We start from the raw sequence: 22,153 nt of genomic DNA, 5'->3' as shown, positions 1-22,153 counted from the left end.
GGTAGGGAAGTTGCTGCAGGAAGCTGTTTTCCAGGCTCTTGGAATTGAAGATGACATCTCAGCCCCCTACTTCATTTCACTAGGGAAGGAGGGAAGAAAACTGAGGGTCTTGAGAGAGAATAACGAAGTTCAGCACCCGGGCTGTTTGTTCTGTGAAGTCAGGCCAATGATACCACCTCCACGTCTTCACCTGTGAAACGGGGCGGTAACAACAGTACCAAACCCAATGGATTCCGACCGACGCGGGACTCGATCCCGGGCCTCCAGGATCACGCCCTGGGCCGAAGGCAGGCGCTCAACTGCTGAGCCCCCCCGGGCCGCCCAGCGATGCAGTTTTAAATGTCATTCTCAATGGCTGTGTTTACTGTGTTTACTGTGTTTACTGTGATTTTATGAAAGGGCAGGCAAAGGGCCAAGGCTGCCAAGTCTAGGTTTGTGGATAAAATGAAACCATGGTTCAAATGTAGCACATCATCTTCCATTCCTACAGATTTTGTCCAGTTGCTGAACCTTTTGAATTTGAGGTAGGAAAAAAGAAATCCCCACACAATATATTTCCATTTTTTATTTTGATACCCACCTGAGTCCCTGGCAGGGTGGACCTGTCCTCTGTGGGGGTAGTGGGGCATTTGTGGGGACGATGGTGGCCCTGCCCTGAGGAGGTGTCTGGGGGATGGGAACAAAGGGGGTATGTGACAGTGACAGGTCACAAAGGGCAGCAGAGGATAAATATGGCTGCGCTGGGGTTTAGGCCAAGAGAGTGGTCACTGCAGTCTCTCAGGAAGACAAAAAATCCGGGGCAGAGGTGAGGTGGAAAAGCCCACCATCCATCTCTACACCCTTGCAGAGATTCAGTCTGAGGTCCAGGCACCCTACAGCATCCCCTCTGCAGTCTTCAGAGCCCCCACCCCGACCCCTGCCATCCCTCTGGGAGGCCCTGAGGCAAAGGGAGGGCCTGTGGGGTGGGGTGGGGTGGAGACACCTGCCGCAGGGCCACCCCTGGGGCACAGGAGCGCTGCTGCAGCCTGTGCGGAGGAGGCTGAGGAACAGAAGATCCAGGGACCCCCGGCCCTTGCCATCACTGCTTGTCACACCAGGTAGTCATGAACACCGAGTCCCTGCTCCCCTACCACACGGCCCAGAGCGGCTCGGCAGTGGGCATGTTCAACACCACCATGGGGAAGCTGCAGCGACAACTGCACAAGGGAGAATACGACATATTCAAGTATGCGCCTATTTTTGAAAGCGACTTTATCCAGATCACCAAGAGGGGAGAAGTCATCGACGTGCACAACCGGGTGAGGATGGTGACGGTGGGCATCGCGTCCACCAGCCCGATCCTGCCGCTCCCGGACGTCATGCTGCTGGCCCGGCCGGCCGCGGGCTGCGAGGAGCAGGGCGGGCGCGGCCTGGCCGCCAAGGGCAAGGGCCGCAAGGGTGCCAAGGCCTTGGAGCTCACCAGGCTCCTTCCCCTGAAGTTCGTGAGGATCTCCATTCACGACCGAGAGAAGCAGCAGCTGCGCCTCAAGTTCGCCACGGGCCGCTCGTGCTACCTGCAGCTGAGCCCGCCTCTGGACGGGCGGGAAGACCTGTTCGCCCACTGGGAAAAGCTCATCTACCTCCTGCGGCCGCCGGTGGACAGTAACAGCAGCACCTACGCCATCCCGGCGGGGGACATGCTGTGCATGCCCGTGTTTGAGGAAGAGGACGGGAGCGGCCCGGCAGGGGCCGATTTCCAAGGAAAAGGGGATCAGGACCAGGTCAGCATCCGGAGCCTCCACGTGGTCTCCGAGGTGGCCGGGGCCACCTCTGCCGCTTTTGCAGGCGGGGAGGGGCCCCCTCGGGACGCCCACAAGCCCTCCCGGAGCACGCACGCTGCAGAGCTCGCCCTGGGGTCGGCGGCAGGTGCGGCGGCAGGTGCGGCGGCAGGTGCGGCGGGGACGGCGGCGGGGTTGGCGGCGGCGGTCGCGGCGGGCACGGCGGCAGGTGCGCTGGGCGTGGCCGTCAGCAAGCCTGGGGGCGCCCCCGAGCAGCTCGCGGGGCCCGGAGCGGGGAGCAAACCCAGCCTCGCCGTCGCGGGCGCCGCCAGCGCGGGCCCCAGGAGCGCGGCAGCGGCCGTGGCAGGCGCGGCCGAGCCCCCGGGGTCTCCTTCGGACTCGTCCATCAGCCTCTCCCCGGAGCCCAGCGAGGCCCTGGCGTTCGCCGGCGCGGGAGCCGCGGCCCAGGCGGCGGGAGAGGCGCAGGACGCGGCGGCCCCGCTCCCCCAGGCGCGCAGGGCGGGCGGCGCGGCGGAGCCGGCGGGCAGGGGCGGCCGGGGCCGCCGGGAGCGGAGGGAGCGCCGGGAGAAGGAGCGGGCCCGCCGCGGGTCGCGCCGCCGCAGGGCCGCCGACGGCCGCCACAAGGCCCCGGGGGACAAGGCCCCCCGGAAGGCGTCCAGCCGGGCCCCCGCCGGCCCCAGGGCCGCGCGCGAGGACAGGGAGCGCGGCCGCCGCAGCCCCGGGGGCGCCCGGCGCGCGCAGCACACGGGCGGCCCCGCGCCCGCGGCCAAGGAGTCCCGGACCTCGCACCGGTCGGGGCGCAGCGTGTCCACCGGCAGCTCGGGCTCCGCCCCCAAGAGGCTCAGCAGGATCGGCTTGTTCCTGAGGACCGTCAGGGCCAACCTCGCCACGCGCACCGCGGCCTCCGCGCGCCGCAGGGCCGTGGACGTGCTGGCCGAGACCGCGGACCGGGGCGGCATGGAGGCCATCCTGGAGGCGGCGGAGAGCGGCCAGGGCCGGGCGTGCGCGGGGAGCGGGACGCAGGACATCCTGGAGACGGTGACCTCGGGAGCGCATTCGTAGGACCCGGAGCTTTGGGCAGCTGCACAGGGCAGCGGGGCTCAGGGGAATACCCCCACCCCGGAGACCCCATTCCAGCTTTCCTCCCTGCAGTTGAAATTAAAAAAAAAAAAAAAAAAATTAAAAAAACAAAAACAAAAACTTAGGATCTGAGAATGGCATGCTGCGTTCTGTCTGAATCTCTGAGTCCTGCAGTCCAGGTAGTGACCTCACAGTGGGCTCTGTCTGTGTGAGGTCAGCCCGGCTGCCACCCGAGACCCCAGGGTCTAGTCGAGGGCAGCCCCCACCTCACACCCATGCTCAGAGCCAAAGGGGTGCTTCATCTTGCCCCCAAGGCCTGGGTGGCTTGGTCCTCAGGGCCACGGTTGAGAGTCAATCTATGGCCTGGAAAGCGCTACCTCCACCATTTCTCTGTTTTTATAAACACAGGTCTGGGAGGTCCACAGACCAATCCACAGACCAAGAGCGAGCAGGTTAGTCAAGGGAGGGAAGAGGGGTAGAGCAGCATTTCTTGCATTGAAAAGGGGTACAGCAGCATTTCTTGGCAATCAAAACAGGGAGGATTCTCAAACAGACTTAGCAAGTTCTTTCCTTGGTATATATACCTTGGAGAGACGCCGGTTTTAAGACGCTTATAGAATGTTTCAAAACACTGCAAGTGGTCCAAATTACCATCAGCACAATTGATAATAGAATAGAATGTGAATAGAGAGATTGACTATACATTGACAAAGTTATTTGAACTGTTCTATAATATTCTATAGTCAATCTCTATGTCCATGTATATTGACATGTATAATGTTATGTTACAGAACACTTTAAATGACTTTGTCAAATAACTGTGACAAAGACAAAGGAATAGTAAACACAAAACTCGGGACAATGGTTTTCTCCAGGGTGGAAAGGCAGGACAGGGTCACAAGGTACACACAGGAGATGTGTGTCACAGTGCTTTCACATTACGGCAGAATGGTCCTAGACTTGCTGTGGAAGTTATGATGAAGTTACTGCTTTTGGACACACCTTAACCAATGCCTTTTCCTTTAAATTGGGTTCTGGGTTCTTAATCATCTATACCTACAATAAATGGATCTATACCTACCTACAATAAATGGATCTATACCTACAATAAATGGAATTTAACTCCTTTGTTTAATATCTCTATTTTACAGATACAAACACTGAGGCTCAGAAAAGTTAACTTGTTCTCGGCCCCACACAGTAGAACCTTTGCAGAACAGTGCTCCGCTTCTTTATGCAAAGCATTCCCACCCCTATATTCCAAAACTCTGCATCAAATGTACTGGATTAAAGGCAAGGAGGGATGGGAGCTGGGAAACTCCTGACAGTGAACCGCTGTGAGCTGGTTTTTGAATTCAGTGAGCTCACAGCCCTCAGCTGGCCTTATCTCGAGAGTGTCCAGACCACCCTTAAGCAGCATCTGGCTCAGAGTCTTCTATCCCTAGCCTCTGTGTGACCTGCACTACAGACATAAACAGACCTCCTGCCTGGGATTCCAGGGGCCAGTCTGGAATCTCCCTACAATCCTCCCACAGACACTAATTAAACTTTGGTATGGAAAAACCACGTAAAAAAGTTTCTGGGGTTCAGAAAACAAATCCTTAAACCTCACATGAAGTCACAGCATCCGTGTTGCTTGGACCTTCAGTGTGTGGCTTCTATTGGTAAAGGGAATGGTGGCCATGGGATAGGGCACTGGTGAGGAAGGAAGACAGAGACCCATATACATCCATGACTTCCTCTGGCAAAACAAAGTTTGCAACCCCAGGATGGAGAACTATTGGAGTGAGTCAAGTTATTCTTAAAGAATAGAACATGCCAAAGCCAAAGATTAGATACGATACAGATTGGCCCTTGGAGGAAAACAAGTTCAGAATCATTAACCCAGAGTTTCAGAGAAGACTAGGAGCTGCAGGGAGACAAAATTAATGGTTTACTCTTAACCAGCTTTTCCCTGGACTCAAGGTGGGGAAGTTAGAAAAAGATCACATCACATTCCTTTGATCTTCTGATTTCCACACAGGCAAGTGCAGGTAAACACTAGTCTGGAAATAAAGACATCTGCATAGCATTTCGCTGTTTAATAGCACTTAGCCGGTTAAAGTTCTTTAATGTATGTGGCCCCTTCTGATTCTCACAGGTCTCCACTTTGCCGATCAGCAAATGGGAGTTCAGAGCATTTAAGGGACTTGGCCAAGGTGGAGGTCATGGTGCAGGGAAGGATGGGGCGACTCCTTTCACGTATCACCTACTGAGTGCCAGCTCCGTGTCCCACGGGGAGCTACAGGGTGGATGGAAAAAAAAACTGGAAGGGCTTGGGTAATTATCACAGCTCTGAGGGACAGATACAAGGAGATACACCTGTTCAGGGCACGGGATCTGTTCAGAGGAGGGGTTCCGGGGCATGGGAAGGAATCTTGGGTCAGGGAAGGGCTCACAGAGGAATTGGCAGTTTTAAGGATGAACAGGGCTCTGCCGGTGGAGGAAGTATGGGAGCCAAGGGTAAAGGGTGGAGGAGGTGCAGGTAATAGAAAAGAATGTGTGCAAAGTACAAAGACTTGAAATAGCACGATGTGTTGGGCAATTACAGGTATTTCAGTATTGCTGGTTGGAGCGCAAGGGGAGAGGAGGGCCATGAGGCCACAGAATCGGGCAGCTGGATCTTCGGGTACCTGGGGCCCTGCGCGAATGTCCTGGACTTGGGGAGCCATCGAAAGCCAGCGCCTGATGGGAATAAGTTCTCTCTGGCTCCAGGGTGGGCAGCTGGAGACAGGGGATCCCCCAGCAAGCCATGGCCCAGGCCAGACATGGAAACCTGATCCTGAGTGGCAGTGGGGAAACAGAAGGGGGCAGAGTCAGGAGATGCTGAAAAGATGGAACAGGACAGTTTTCCATCCCACATCTTGAAAGACAGGGAGCTCATTTGTAGGTTCAGCACTCATCTAAAGGAGGTGGAACTGACCAAAGGAGAAGTGTCCTGCCCTCTTGGGGACTGGTGGTCAGTAAAGGGAGGGCAAGTAGAGAGGCTCATGGGAAAGCAGGGATGAGTGTGTTAAGATATAAAACAGCTTCTAGGTGGCTAAGGAGTAAAACATCAGGATAAGGCAGCCAAAGGGAACTGGAGAGGAGAGGAGAGACTCCCTGAGCGGCTCCTTTCCCCCGGAACCCTCCTTCGCTGCGAAGATGACTCGCCCGATAGAGCCCCTTGTGGCCACATCCTGGTACTGCAGGCTATCGCTTGAAGGATGGGAGCCAGGACTGAGGCTGAGTGGCAGTCACCCTTTCCCTTTGTCACACCACAATTAGTCTAATGCCAATCCCAGAGGTGTGAGCTGGTGAGGGAGGGGCCTGAGTAATGTATCCCATCCAGGCTGCTTGGCTCCAAGACTGTGGAGAGGCCACAAGACCAGTGTCCTGGAAGGTTGGCGCTTCCAACTCAAGGGGACAATGAGTGACCATCAAGAATAGGGGTAGGGGGAGTTAACGTCTGGGTCCCTCTGCAGCCTAGAAGTCATTCGAGGAACAATTGTTGAGCACCTACTATGGGCAAGATAGGAAGACATTCATGTACACACACACACACACACACACACACACACACACCAGTAACACAAATCAAAGTGTGGTGGTGGCCTTGGGCAGTGTACAGAAAGAGACATCATGGAGAAGGGAAGATACGAGCAGGGAGATGATGGATAAAGAAAAGGATTTGGGAGTTTGGGGGTGTTGGGAGATATTTCTAGATGACAGACTAGTACAGTGTACCCAGGATGTCATGTGTTTAGGGGATAAGGTGGGGGACAGAGGGAGGTGATGGGATATGAGTCTGGAAGGGGAGATGACACCATGGCATAGAGGAGAGACTGGAGATGCTGCACAAATCCCTGAACCCCATGATCTTCATTACTGCAAATGGGACCTTTAATCCAGAGGTGAGGGGTATGTAGAGTTGGATTTTCCTGGAGCAGAGGAGCAAGAGAACTTAACATGTGCTATGGAGGTTCATGTCTTCCCACACTAAGTGGGTGTTTCCCATAAGTGTGCTGAAGTGGTGTTACCACTTATCCTGGGGGCTCCTTGAGGACCCAGCCAGTCTGCTTTGCCTTCCGGGAGCCCCATCTGACACCCCAGGATGCTGTCCCAATGTTGCTATTTTCTACAAGTGCCACGAGCTGCAAAAGATTGGGAAAGATCTTTCTAGATATGCCCATGTGTGCACACAATACAGCTGGCAGCAAAGTGCCACTGAGAAGCACCTTCCTAGGAGGGCTGGCCTGTTACTGGTCAGTTGCTGCTGACCATGTCACCCCTGTTTCTTTCTCCCCTGGACGTTGTCATAGCCCCAGCACCTTGCCATAATGCAATTCACATTGGTTTAAGGAAAGAGAAATTAGAAAGTTTTTCATACGCTTTTTAAAAAGCTAAATTAGTTTTTTTTAAGACCCATCCTGTGCTTTGAGAGCATGTCAGGAAGCTCCTGTTTTTAACATTTTAGTGTGAAATATAACATACATACAGAAAACCCCCACATAGCTAGCACCAGTGATGTATCAGAACATTGGAAAAGCCCCCCCTCATGTTCTCTGCCACCCAGGGTAACCATTATCCTAACTTCTGACGTCATAGATTAATTTTGCTTATTTTTCCACTTTCGGTAAGTGGAATCACATTGTATTGACTCTGATTTCTTTCCCTCCACATAATATTCGTGACATTTGTCTGTGATTTTTCTGACAATAATTCATTCATTCTCGCTGCTATATAGTGTTTCATGACATAAACATACCACAATTTATTTATTCATTCAGCTGTTGGTGGGCGTTTGGGTTATTTCCAGTTTTTTGGCTAATAAGAATAGTGCTGCTATGAACATCCATGTGCAGATCTTTTGGTAAAAATATACACAAATTTCTGTCATGCATATACTTAGAATTGGAATTGAATATATGCATATGTTCAGTTTTAGATGATATCCCTCAGTGACTGTGCCATTACACACTCCCACCAGGAATGCATGAGAGCTCTGCTTGTCCCACATCCTTGCCAATATTTGATGTTGCTCATCTCTTTCCTTCTAACCAATCTGGTGGATGAAGTGCCTTTTCTCCCTTTCTCATAAAAATATACTTTTTAAAAACATAATATGGTGACCTATAGAAAATGGTAATTTTGTTATAGTGTCCCGAATGGGCAAAGTTAGAAGTTGCCTTCCAAATTAGTTTTGAAATCTCACACATCTCTGCGATCTTAAAAGTCTTGTTCATACATTTTTTAACGGTTTCTCATTTTAAGGAAGCTTATCTTTTTATAAGCCTCTCCTGCCATCCTTTTGCTTTATAACAAACTACCCCAAAACTCTGTGACCTAAAAAATGATTATCTCATAGATTCTTCCACATCAGGAATTTGGGCAGGGCTCGACTGGGAGCAGTTTCTTCTGTTCCTCTTGGTTATTGAATGAGGTGGATCAGTAGTCTGGTCCAGTCCAGGGAGTCAAAGAGATCTTCATTCATACGTCCAGTACCTTGAGGGAAATGGCCATAAGGTGGGACGCCTCCATGTGGCCTTCCGCATGATGGTTACAGGGAGTCAGACTGGCTTCCCTCAGAGCAAATATCTCAACCTAAACCTAGTGGAAGCTGCTTCTGACTGAACCTCAGAAGGCACCCAGCGTAACTGCTACCACACTCTATTGGTTATAAGTGAGTCATAGGGGCAGCCCAGATTTAAAGGGAGAAAAATTAAGCTCTGCTTCTTAGCAGGGAAATGACAAGACCACGTTGTATAAGGGCATGGGAGTAGTAATAGTATTGTGGCCTTCCACGGGAACTGCAATGGGCCCCTCAACACCCCCACGCTCACAAAGTCAGCCTGGCCAGGATGTACCTGAGGAGCCCTGAAGTAATTGTGGCCACCTCCATCTTTCATACTTTTCCTCTCTTTAAATCCCTCTCCTGTGTTCTTCCCTCTTTTTACTTTATTTTCTTACTCCCTTCTTTCCCTCCCCTTTCAGGTCACTAAACACACAAGGATTCCCACTGGACATTTCTTCCTCCACTTTTCCCCATCCCTCCCCACATATCTTCAAGTTCTTTGACCCCCAGGGAATAGAGTATTGGGACACCTAGAACCACAGTATGACAGGCCCAGAAGGATCTTGACTAATCCCAGATGCGCTTTACATATGAGGAAGTTAAAGCCTAGCAAGGAGAGGGGCTTTCCCAGGGTCCTCCTTCAAGTAAGCAGCAGAGTTCTCGCTAGCGCAGCACAAAACCTCGCTCACAGTGGGTCTCAACCAAGATCAACAACTTTTCCTTCCATTTCTGACTTCCTGGAACTAAAGCCATTTGTTTCTGTTTCACATGCATTGCCTCACCATTACAATGTCCTTTTGGCCTCTAAGTCAAGGAGCGAAACTAATGCTGGCAGGTCTCTGTTGCCAGAGAGGCCTGGCCCAGGCCTGGCCCAGGTCCCAGCCTTCAGAGATGGATGGGGGTCTTGTGGTTATAGCATGTCAGGATTAGCACAACCAGTCACCCTGAAAGCCAACTGACTGCACCTGGACACGGTTGTTCCTTTCTGATGCGGAAATTCAAGAATCCTCTAAACTTGAGTAGCAACTAACAACCGGTGTTGGGCTTTTCTGGGCATCCAGGGGTAGTGACTTTAACTTAAGCTGATGATGATGAAAGGCAGGCTAAGGATAAATCTGACATGACATAAGGCAAGAAGACACAAGTCTCTGGCCAGGCCCGAGAGACAGAAATGTTGTTAGGTCAACTCCACTCGTGGGGAGGTGAGGGCCCAGAGGGCAGATCCCAAGTGGGGCTACCAGACATCCCATAGCATCAGGCTGGATTCCAAGGGAGAAGAAAACACAGGGGGTTGGCCCTTTGCTCTGGGATCTGGGTAGTAAGGACATGGAGAGTAGCCTGTTAAGAAGACTCTCAGAACTCCTTGTAATCCACCAGCTTGGCGCTTCGGCCACAGGATAGCAGCTGTGCAAATGGGGATAAGCGGAGAGTGTGACATGGGTGTGCTGTCAGGGAAGTCACCGGGCGCCAAGCATGAGAGTCCTGGAGGCAGGCTGTGTCTGTGTTGACAAGAAAGGGTCCACCAATCATTCTTGCATCCAGGCACAGTATGTCTAGAGGATTCCATCCTTCCCTATGGCCTTCCATCCCGTCCTTCCTGCAGCCCTTAGCCTAGCTGACTGACAGGAGGCCCAGGATGAGGAGAGACACCGCTAATGATGCTCAGCCCTGCCTTGCCCACAGAGGCCAGACCAGCAGACCCTCCCCAAGGCCCCTGATTGCCAGTGGTACGGTACAAACAAGTCACGCAAGGTCTCATGCCTTTCTTCTTGCTGGGGTCTCTTTCTCCAGCTCGTGTGCACCTTCCTGACAAATGAAGGAGCAATTTCTCTTCCTTCATGAGCAATTCTCATTCCTTTGCCCCTCCTGGAGAGAGAGGCGAAAAGGGAAACCGCATCACTGCCAGTGTCATTTCCCAGCTTGAGGTTGGCCAGAGCCGGCGCCTGGCCCTCATCCACGCGGCCTGCTGCTGTGGCTGCATCAGCTGGAGCTCAAAGCCTACGAGCAGCTGCCACCCCGGGCACAGGGCCAAGAACTGGGAGCCCACCCCATGTGGGCTGCAGTCTCTTCCCTGCATCTTATTTGGTTGGGGCTGCCACGTATAATGACAGTAGTATCTGCTGAGGGCTTCCTCTCTTGGCAGCCACAGTTCTAAAAACTCTACAAGGGCTATTGTGTTCGGCTCTACAAAGTCAGCATAACTATTCCCATTTTACAGATGAAGGAGCTATGAGGCATGGACGAGTTCAAATCACCTGCCCAAGGCCGGCAGGGGTGGCGCCAGGATTAAATCCCAAGGGTCTCTGCCCTCCTGCCCCCCTCATGTGCTGACTCTGGAGGCCATGGCCTCAGAAGGTATCTGACTCCGCACCGTGGTGAGCAGCCAGCCCATGGCCAGGGGTCAGTCAGTGAACTCCGTGGCTTAGAACACTGGCCACCATGTCAGCTACCCCCCTGGCCCTGGCCCTGAGGGTCCCTCCATTTCCCTCCACCCCTAGACGACAGAAGCACCTTTCATTCAGGCCCAGGGTGTCTTGGCCACTGGAGGAAGGAGCTGCATACGTGGGCAAAGTGGTTTGTGTCTTCTAGTTCCAACCTGCTGACATCTGTCTTACCCAGAACCACTATAAAATCTGTCATTGGCGCTTTCATGCTGTGACACCTCAGACCATCCCTGGGCAGACCCTGAGCAGACCCACCTTTCTGGGCCCAACAAGAAGGCCTCGTCTAACAGAGAGGAAAGAAATGACCCTCAGGGAATCTGCAGGGCCACACACTCGCTGACTTTGACCATTAACTTCCTAGATAGCAAGGGTCGCTGGGTGGCTCAGTGGTTGAGCATCTGCCTTCGGCTCAGGTTGTGATCCCGGGATCGAGTCCCACGTTAGGCTCTCCGCAGGGAGCCTGCTTCTCCCTCTGCCTGTGTCTCTGCCTCACTTTCTGCGTCTCTCATGAATGAATAAATAAGATCTTAAAAAAAAAAAAACACTCCTGGATAACAACTGTCCACTCTCCCTTCTAACTAGCCACACAGTGTTTACCCACCCAGTCTCGCTCCCTCTTACATTTCCCCTCTCTCCTTTTCTCCCAGTGGTCTCTCTCAGTCTCCCTAAATCTCCCTTCCTTCCATCTCTACCCCCAACTTCGCCGCTCCCTTCTGACCTTTCCTTAGATCTGAGGGCCCCTCCTCACTAGCTCCTGTCCCATCTAACCCCTCACATCTGAGTCATGATGACTCAAAGTCCCTCTCTCAGGCTCCACCACATTAAGAATGAAGCTTCAGTGTCCAGAAAACAGAGGCCCCCCCGACCCCACCGACGGGGTTCTCAGGGAGCCCAGCATGAGGATCTGCAGGTCAAGTGGATGACAGGACCTCTTGCCAGAAGTCAGGGTTGCCACTCTTGCTTCTCTCAGTGGGGCACAAAAGCTGAAGATCATTTGTATTAATGCTCTGGGTTTCTTTGACTCAGAGTCCCAAACTCCAAAGCATGCTAATTTTATGCAAACAAATGCAAATGAATATAGAAAATTATGCGACCCTGAGTTTACTGGAAATCAGAGGCTTCCCTGACGGGAAGACTCACAGAAATTTTGGAATCTACTTCCCAAGAGAAATTTAAAAATAAAGTGGCCTCCAGTTGGGGGTTGGGGAGGGACATAGCTGGAAGTCATTCAGAGGAAGGAACACGGTCTGGGTTTCTGTGTCATTTCTAAGTGACCCAGCAAAAGCCAGAGGAAGAGAAAGCATCTGGCCACCAAGCCTTCCCCCTTTCTCCTCTCTTGGCGCTAAGCTCTGGTTCAGCTCCATGCCCTGCCAAAACCACCCTACTGTGTCCATCTTGGAGAGCAGAGCATCCAGGACATTATGGCATTTTTGGAAATGTGCGTTTTATTTATACCCCACTTCCCATGACAACACTACACTATTCTCTTCTCCCCCTTTGCATTTCCTATATTGACCTTTTACTTGTTCCTCATTGGATATGGCTGGTCAAGTAAACAGAATGTTCTGGAACCTGGCCAGGGAGAGTTAGGAAGTCTGGATTTCATATAAAGAACATCTCAGAGGATAGCTCCTGAGGTCAATCCAGAGATGAAGCCTTAGGCACCTCATTTCCCGGAGGAGAGAGGAAAGGACCACTCTGAGAAAGGACAGAGAAGAAGGTGGCCCCAGAAGCAACAGCCCATTCTTCGAATCCTAAACTGAGATGTTCTGACTAACCTCAAAAGGCAGTAGCTGGCCTTTTCTTAAAGATTTCAAGAGAAGGGAAGGTTTTTCCAAAATATTTCTTAGAGTCTACTAAGTTTCATCAGAGTTTTTTTCCCTATATTAACAAAAATGTCTGGTGTTGTCCTGGGAGTCATTTTCTTCTGGTTCTTTTTTCCAGGTCAAGAGCTCTTGACAGAACCTTCTACTGCTCATTAGTATCCATATTCTCCTTTTCTTTCTAGGCAGGTGTTCACCTACATTTCCCGGCATTCCTATTGTTATAGACTGGCCATGTGACTGAGTTCTGGCCAATGAAATAGAGACAGAGATTATTTTTGCCATTTCCAGGCCTGGCCCATCAAAATCTTGCAGAAGGCCCTTCATCTGCTTTCCCATCACTATCTGGACAACCCAGGGCACCACAAAGCCACATGATTAAGATGGAAAGAACTTGGTCCCTGAATGACTCCATGGAGCAGATCACCCTTCACCCTTGCCCTTTGCCACCTGCCCTGGACTTTGACTTGGATGCACATATCTTCACTGTTTAATCCACTGAGATTTTAGCTTATCTGGACTAACCATATGGTGAAGGCAAGATCTGAAACCAAGTCATCAAACTCCAAAGACCATCCTCTCTCGTTGAGTCAGTGAACAAGGACCAACCATACTATGATCACGGCAAGAAGAAATATATATAATCAATCAACCTCTCTAGCAGAGTAGCAGCTGGCCACCAACACTCACCAGTGCTCCTGGGACACTTGGAGTCGGTGAACCTTGTCCCACCAACAAGCACTGCCAGATGTCAGAACCCTGCTGCCTGCCCGTCCAGCCAGGGCTTCCACCCAAGATTTTCCGAGTTCACATAGGGTCCCAGTATCAGGCATCTGTTAGCTGCTTGAGAGCCTTGAAGTCACAGCCTCTGCCTTTTGATCTCCCAGATAAGATAGGGTGGAGGTGGACGATAGGGTGGGAGGCAGGTAGGGTCCTATTCTTTTTATTTTGAGAAAATATTTTTTTTAATTTATTCAAGAGAGAAGGAGAGAGCAAGCTGGAGGAGGAAGAGGGATAAGCAGACTCCAAACTGAGCACAGAGCTTGACACAGGGTTCAATTTCACAACCCTGAGATCGTGACCCGAGCCGAAATCAAGAGTCAGACTCTTAACTAACTGAGCCACCCAGGTGCCCCCATCCTATTCTTTTTAGCAATGTGATTCTTATCCTTGATTCTCCCTCTCACTTAATGAGCTGTTTGGGGAAAGTCTGATTTTTATACTTGGGAAGAAGAAAAATAGAAATTTTCAATCTGAGACAATATTCATCTAAAATACATTATTTTACTCAAGTTTCATATTTTACAGATGGGCAAATCGAGATTCAGAGAAGCTTAGTCATGGTCCCTGACCACAGCGGCAAAAGTTAGATTTGAACCCAGCGTTGTCTGATTCCAAAGGCCTTGCTGGTTGCACTAGGCCAGTGTTTCTTAAACTGGGCTGCTCTTCAGAATCACCAAGAGAATAGTTAAGAATACAGATTCCCAGTCCTGACCGCAGGCTTCTGAATCCCTCTCCAGGGGCAGGGCTCAGCAATCCTTGTTTTCACTCAACCCAGGGGCTACACTCCACTGTGCCTTGCACTGGGAAAGACCAGAGGGTAAGTTGAGTGGGGACACTGAGAGAATGAACGGGGAAGAGAATGGGAGGGGCCTTCTGTGCTGTTAGCCAGGGCTGGCCCTGCCCAAACACTGGCGCCTGTCACTTAGTAGTTGAGATCCTGACATTGGGCCTGGAGGACAATTAATGACATCAAGAAAAGGCCTTTCCAGTCAGCTGTTTTCCTTACATCTCTACTGTGGAAAGGGAATATCGTGCCTGTGGAATTCAGCTGCAAAGAATCATCTCCAGATCTATTTTTAATAGATCTCCAGAAATGGAGAAAAGCCTGTCAAGGTTCAGAATGTGCTCATCATTTTCCTGATTCAGGAAAACCGCCTTGATTTAGTGCTCATTGCTTGTAAGCCTGCGCTCACAAATTGGCTGAGTGTGAGGTATGCGGGCAGTCGGGGAGCTTCGGCTGGAGACTGTGTCACAGAGGAATCCAGATGGCAGGAGGGCGGGCTCCCCTTCTCTCACTCCCTGGTTGTGCCCAAAGTTCAGAGCTGCCTCAGGCCTGGAGGTCTGAGCACCTCTCCCAGAGCTCCTGGTGGGAGACTCGGGGATGGTCCCTCAGGAGGTTATTTAGTGGCCTGATAATCTGAGGGAAGAAGTGGTTTTAAAGATGGTTTGGGGAACAAGGGGTGGTAGAAAGGGAGGTAGGCGGGGGGTGGGGGTGACTGGGCACTGAGGGGGGCACTTGATGATGAGCACTGGGTGTTATTCTATATGTTGGCAAATTGAACACCGATAAAAAACAAATTAAAAAAAAAAAAAGATGGTTTGGCTTTCTGCTCCTCCCCATTGGACATTTTCTGGTGCAGTGCCAGCCATATCCTGGAGACACGACGGTGAAGGTCAGAGTAAATGGATTTGACCATATTGGGCACCTGGTCATCAGGGCTGCTTTTAACTTTGGCAAAGTAGATATTGTCACCATCAATGACCCTTCATTGACCGCAGTGACATGGTCTACATGTTCTAGTATGATTCTACCCACAGCAAATTCAACAGCACAGTCAAGGTTGAGAACAGGAAACTTGTCATATATAGAAAGCCCTTCTACGTCTCCTAGGAGCAAAATCCCAAAATGAGGTGATGCTGACGCTGAGTATGTTATGGAGTCCACTGGGGTCTTCACTATGGAGAAAGCTGGGGTTCACTTGAAGGGTGGGGCCACAGGGGTCATCATCTCTGCCCCTTTTGTTGATGCCCCCCTGTTTGTGATGCGTGTGAACCATGAGAAATATGACAACTCCCTCAAGATTGTTGGAAATACCTCTTGTACCACCAACTGCTTGGCTCCTCTGGCCAAGGTCATTCATGACAACTTCAGCATCGTGGAGGGGAATCATGACCACAGTCCATGTGATCGTTGCCACCCAGAAGACCATGGATGGCCCCCCTCTGGGGAGCTGTGGTGTGATGACCAAGGGGCTGCCCATCCCTGCTAGAAGCATCATCCCTGCTTCTACTGGCACCACCAAGGCTGTAGGCAAAATCATCCCTGAGCTGAATGGGAAGCTCAATGGCACAGCCTTCTGTCTCCATCTCCAACATGTCAGTCTCCTGCCACCTGGAAAAAGCTGCAAAATATGATGAAATCAAGAAGGTGATGAAGTGGGCATTGGAGGACCCCCTCAAGAGTATTCTAATCTACACTGAAGACCAGGTTGTCTCCTGTGACTTTAATAGTGATATCCACCCTCCCACCTTTGATACTGTGTCTGGCATTGCCTACAATGGCCATTTTGTCAAGCTCATTTCCTGGTATGACAATGAATTTGGCTATAGCAACTGGGTCCACATGGCCTCCAAGGAGTAACAGGCAGCCCCAGTGAGAGAAAGAGGAAGAGAAAGGCCCTCAGCTGCTGGGAAGTCCTTGCTCCAATTCATTCGGCAACACACTGAGACTCTCCCAACCTCTACGGTCTCATCCCAGATCCCCTGAAGAAGGGGAGGGACATGGGAAGCCCTACCTTGTCATGTATCATCAATGAAGTATACTGTACCCAACAAAAACAAAAATTGATTAAAAATGCACAGTGATTGTATTTGAATACTCAAGTTCTCAAGTTGGAAGTTCAACCAATAAGAGAATGTTTCATTTTAAATAATGTGATAACCACCATTGTTGACTTTCTTTGCCAATGTTGAGTGTGCACCAAGAGAAAGGGCGAAGTATTTAAAATGTCTAAATTGTCTAAATGCAGGAAAGGATGTTTGACATGCCTTAACTTGATGAACCCCTTTACTAAGTGTAAGGATGAATCCTACCCTGAAGCCTCCAGCAAAGAGGTCACTTTGTACCAATTAAAATCCAGGCCATCACTTTGACAAACCCTGTGGCTTTGCTGTCTCTGGAGCCAGGAGCAGCCTGCCCAGAGCTCTCAAGGCTCACTTGTGCGGCATCAGGATCCAATTTCACTTCAATGTACACGGCAGGAGTCAGCCCTGACTGGGGGCATTGTTCACATGTATGTGTTTGTGCTACGTGTGTGCAGGCGAGTACACACATCCACATCACTCACTGGCTGGGAGCTCTCTTGTTCCAACCTTCCCTCCAACCCAGACCTGGATCCCTGTGTTCAGGGATGGTGGGATTGATGCTGCATGAACTTGTGTTTGACTCCTTTTAACTGGAGGTCATGTGGATGACCAGAAGTTGTGCCTCAATATAATAGAACTTGCTAAATCCAAGACCACTTGCTTTTCTCAGCCTAAGCGATTCAACCAGGTATAATTGGTGCCCATATGGAACCTTTGCTCCCATCGGTATGCTCCCTGGGTGGCCCATTAGAGAAGACCCAAGGGAGAAGCAGCTGCAGGTATAATCCCTCTCCCCAGTCCAGCTTCCTCACAGATAATGTTCCTTCCACTATTTGTTATTTGTTTTTAACCATATTCTTCTAATTCCTTGAAGGTGTGAATAGCTAACCACACTGCCAACTTGGCTGACACAAATCGGTATTAGTGTTGTAATTAAGTGAAACTTACCCAACAGTTATAAGACTTGCAAAACGATAGGAGGCATATAAACATTACTTTGCTTCCTGGTAATTAATTCTAGTGGACGTAAATAAGCTCAACCACTGCCTCCCCGAGTATTGTACCTCTCAAGCTGCAGACTTAATAGAGGCTTTTCAAATTCTTAGATATTAGCTGGATTGTCTGGTTTTGTGTTGGCGGGACACCAACCAACATTTCTTTCCTACTGGAGGAGAATCTCCCAGCGTGTAAGGTCTCGGTAGGTGGCTACTTTAGAGACTAAGGCCAGGCACTCCTTGTCTTTGCACCCAGGTGTCCAGGTATCAGCCTGATTCAGTACAATATGTGTGCCAAGACTTCAATATTGAACAAGTGACACAAGGTGCAGAGGCAAGAGAACTCTTTCACAGTGAGGAGGGGTCTGTACCAGGCCATTCTGGCTACAAAGCATTTGTTGTGCTTCCTGCTTCTTTCCTGCAGACTCATCCCATACCTCTTTCCAATAAATTCCCTTTCCGGTTACAACAACCAGATACTGTTTCTGGATCTTTCTCCTGAAATCACTCCCTCAGTTGTGGCAGGCATTATCCCACCCAACAGCTGCTCCACCCCTTTCTTGCTATTGGAACCATACGTTTCATTTGTTTGTACTTCCAGCTGGTCCAAGTGAATGGATCATGATTGTCCAGTCCCATCCTCTTGTCCAGTGACCTGTAACTCAGTTCTGGCCAAAGAGACACAAAAGGAAGCTGCTAGATGGAAGCTTCAGGGCTTCAGGGAAAGATTTTCCTTACTGATTGTACCCCTCCCCCATTCTTCCTCCTTGAGAAGCTGCTACAGGAGAAGGGAAGGTTGGAGCCCCGGCAGCCATCTCGCCTCAATGAGGGGACACCACAGCAGTCACGAAAAAGGCAGAGAAGAGAGAAGAGTGAGAATCCTTCATAACCTTCTAGAGGCACCACACCAATCCCAGAACCACCTTCGTGTCTGGTCTGTGGGTTTGCTATAATGAATCAGCCTGTCATTTAATTCTTTATTCCAAGTGTTGCATTATTTGCAGCTGAAACATTCATATATGCTGATTCACTGAATTTCACTGTTTTCCCAAATAATTAATCACACGTTATTGAGGCTAAATGAGATCTGTGAGATCAGTTCGCTTTGAATCACTATGTAACAGAAGAAGCTGAAGCAGATGCAGAGGCAGAACCAGAAGGAGAACCTGGACCTCTTTAGTTTTACCCCATGGCAGATTCCCCAACACCCTGAAGACTGAGAACCCACAGCAGGGCACTGGTGGGCAACTATAGGGACAGAGCCTGAATCCTAGTGTCTAAGAGTTGTGGGCAAAGAGGCAAAAAAGAAGAGCAGAGTGGGCTGGGCTTAGCAGGTCTGTGGCCAGAAACACCTGAGACACCAGAGCCTGAAGAAGGATGAGATGTGTTTCTAGGTCTTTCTGGCAGGGCTCACTCACACATACACACAGGCAACCCTGCCCTTGTCCACACCAGCCCCCAGCATGCACACACACCTTTACCCTGAGCTCCACTTCCCAGCCTCTTGAGCCTGAGATCTCCAGTTTCCCTACGCCTGGCATCAGAGTCCTCTTCCTCTGACAGATGAGTGCTTTTTGTAGTTTTTGTTTGTTTCATGCCCTGTATTTTGCTCTACTTCACAATTTTTCTTGCCACTGTGCTTGGGCCAAAGATAGCTTGAGGAGAAGCTAGAAATTCACTTCAAAGCTGCAAAAGAGTGAACCGGACCTAGTGGGGATATCAGCCAAGGAAAGCAGCTAGCTGGCAGAGATGTCGGTGTGCTGTGATTTCTTCAGAAAGACCCCTCTCCCCCAACTGCTACCCCAAATCGTGCTTCCTTTGCCTGGGAAATTGGTGCGAAAATTCTACCATCAGAGATACAATGGAAATATTCCTAGGGGACAAAATGCTCCATAGTACTCCTCAAGGTGAGTGAATTTTTATGATCCTATCAAGAGGGTAGACATCGAGAGGGATGGGAAGGATGTGATGTTCCATGTGTCAACTTGACTGGGCTTGTTCTAGGTGTTTTTAGATGAGAAGGACATTTAAATTGGTGGACATTGAGTAGAGCAGATTGCCCTTCATAATGTGGGTGGCCAGCTGAAGTCCTAATGAGAATAAAAAGACCAACTTCTCCTGAGCAAGAGAGAATTCTCCAGCCAACTGCCTTCAGATTTCATCTGCAGTACCAGCTCTTCCTGGTTCTACCACAGATGGTCTTTGGTCTGGAACACGTGCATATATTATATACGTATGTGTATATAATATATATATATATATATATATATATATATATATATATACACATACATATTAAATCCATCCCTTGGGAGACCTAAAACAAGTGGTATATACCACATATATTGGAGTGTTGAGGGTAGCATCAGAAGACTCCTTTCGCTATACAGGATAGTCTCTGCAAGTAAGACTGCCCTGCTGACAGGGCACACACGGGTGAGCAAGAGGGCAGTGGGGACAGTTGCATCCTTCCTAGGGGAAACGTTGGCGGAGGGGGAGGGCTGGGAGGAGGGTGGCAGGTATGTCAGGCCATAGTGGAGGACCTGAGCCATCAGGGTAAGGAGTGGAAGTTACAACAGTGCAGCCACGAAGGAGTCACTAGAGATTCTTGAGGCAGAGTGGCATAATCCAAACACTAAATCTGGTGGCCATGTGTGGAGGGACAGAATGAGGGAACTGATGTCAGGGACCCCAGGGAAGACAAAGCGAAAGGCTGAGTGTGGGCATGAAGGGATGGTAGAAAATCATGAGAAAGGAACAAAGTGAAAAAAAAGAAAGAAAGAAAGAAAGAAAGAAAGAAAGAAAAGAAAGAAAGAAAGAAAGAAAGAAAGAAAGAAAGAAAGAAAGAAAGAAAGAAGAAAGAAAGTAGAATCCAAGTGGCCAGGTCCCCAAGGATATGATGGGGGAATGTGACACTATGAAAGAAGCTAAAAAGTGAGGCCAGGGAACTGGTATGTGGGGAAGAACCAGTGAGTATAAGGTGCTGGTTGGTCACCCAAGTGGAGATTTTACTGCAATTATTATTGTCCAACACACATTGAGAACATACCCTCTACCAGGCACCGTGTTAAGCCCTTTGCATGCATTATCTCATTTATTCCTCACAGCCCCCCAAAGGGCAGATGCTATTATTATCCCCATTTTACAGATGAGAATATTAGGGCTCTGAGAAGCCAAGTACTTGCCAAGTTTCCACAGTTAATAAGAACCCAGTTTTCTTACTCCAAAGCTCCTAACCACCTCGAGGCTCTGGCACTTGAGCAAGAGGTCAGAAGCTGGTCCATGGCCATGGGAATGACAAGAAGGGTCTGAGGAGTATCTGGGACCTCCAAGGAAATTTGGAGAAGGAAATGGACTGGAGAACTAATCTTTATTGAATACCCTTAGACTAGTCACTTAGCTATTACTATCTGTAAGTTAGCCTTTAATCAGACTTCTTTTTTTTTTTTAAAGATTTTATTTATTTATTCATGAGAGACACACACAGAGAGAGAGGCAGAGACACAGGCAGAGGGAGAAGCAGGCTCCATGCAGGGATCCTGACATGGGACTCGATCCTGGGTCCCCAGGATCACACCCTGGGCTGAAGGCGGGGCTAAACCGCTGGGCCACCGGGGCTGCCCTTAATCAGACTTCTAAGAGCAACTTCCCCCTTCAGCAGCAGGATTATAGTGGGGTCTAGAGTTGGTGTCCATGTGCCACCAACAGCTCACTAACCACGGCGTGGTCACCCTTACCTGAGCATGAAGGAGGCCCCTCATACCTTCTACTTTCCGCCCCAAGTCCCCAATTTCTTTTTTTCTAACTGGGAGTTCTTTTCTAGTTGTGAATCTGGACAGCAGATGCAGAGGTGAGGGGAGCAGGTCTGGGGGTCACTATAGTTTTTGGTTACTCCCTGGAGAGCTTCAGTGATAGTCTGGGATGGAGACAAAAGAGCTGAGAGGATGGCCAGTGAAGAAGGGGAGATGTTGGAGACAGAGAAACAGGGAAGGAGGACTTGAGGGCGTTGGGGCCGCAGAAGCATTCGCCCTCTCTCAAGTCTCGCTTTTATCCACTCACATCTCCACGCTAGGCTTTTTGACTCCGTTTTCATCTCCTAAAAGAAAAGATACTCAAGAAAACACTTGAACTGAAACCAAATTGATCCCCTTTCCCTCGAAGCCGACCCCATGGCTCTTTTCCCCCCTGGGTACTGCGGTCAATGCCTCCTCCTTCCTCACGCACATCTCTGCAGGAGCCAAAAACAAACCATTCGCCTTCAGAAACTTCTCCTTCATCAGGCCTTCCCTGTGACCCCATGTGAAAAGACGTGAACCTTAGGAACCTGGAGCAAAATTCCTACCTATCTTCAGTCTCGTTCATGGCCTGCAAGTAGAGATGGAGATGAATGGGAGTACCCACCTCAGTCCTTCCTGCTTTGAGTCTGTCTTCCTCACCCAGATCTGTGTTCCCAGCACACCTGGGGCTCCTGGCAAGTGTTTGTGGGATAAATGAATGAATGAACAAACATGAAATGAAAGGTGCCAAGGGAAGAGACTGCTGGATGGAGGAGCCTCCAGTCTCCTTGGCTGGCACCGTGGTGAGTCACATGGCTCTCCACACTTCCAAGGAAAAGCTCTGAAAACCATTAGCTTGGACTCCAGCCCAGCTGGCATGGAGTAGGCTTTAGTCAGCCTGCTGTGGAGGTCATACACTGGATGCCCATCCCTTGGACCAGTGGCCTTGCTTCTGGTACCCAACACCCCTCGCCAGATCCAGGCTCAGACCTTCTGGCTATTGTCCTGTTTGGGCA

General features: G+C 50.1%; 1 protein-coding gene and 1 pseudogene across 1 annotated transcript; both read left to right on the top strand.

Moving 5' to 3' along the window:
* The first annotated feature begins 1,103 nt into the window (after nucleotides 1-1,103).
* On the top strand, nucleotides 1,104-2,840 carry FAM71A (family with sequence similarity 71 member A). Its single transcript, XM_041749982.1, has one exon. It carries the CDS (start codon nucleotides 1,104-1,106, stop codon nucleotides 2,838-2,840), a length of 1,737 nt encoding a protein of 578 aa, XP_041605916.1.
* A 12,334-nt stretch (nucleotides 2,841-15,174) lies between these two features.
* LOC121487880 lies at nucleotides 15,175-16,142 on the top strand (annotated as a pseudogene).
* The last annotated feature ends 6,011 nt before the right edge of the window (nucleotides 16,143-22,153 follow it).

Source organism: Vulpes lagopus, chromosome 1 (assembly GCF_018345385.1).
Source record: "Vulpes lagopus strain Blue_001 chromosome 1, ASM1834538v1, whole genome shotgun sequence".
Taxonomy (NCBI): domain Eukaryota; kingdom Metazoa; phylum Chordata; class Mammalia; order Carnivora; family Canidae; genus Vulpes; species Vulpes lagopus.
The sequence above is the reverse complement of the archived record's forward strand: the minus strand, read 5'-3'. Positions and strand labels throughout refer to the sequence as shown.

What these genes read in the sequence shown, in the direction of transcription:
- FAM71A (XM_041749982.1), top strand. Translation starts at nt 1,104, where the DNA reads ATGAACACCGAGTCCCTGCTCCCCTACCACACGGCCCAGAGCGGCTCG.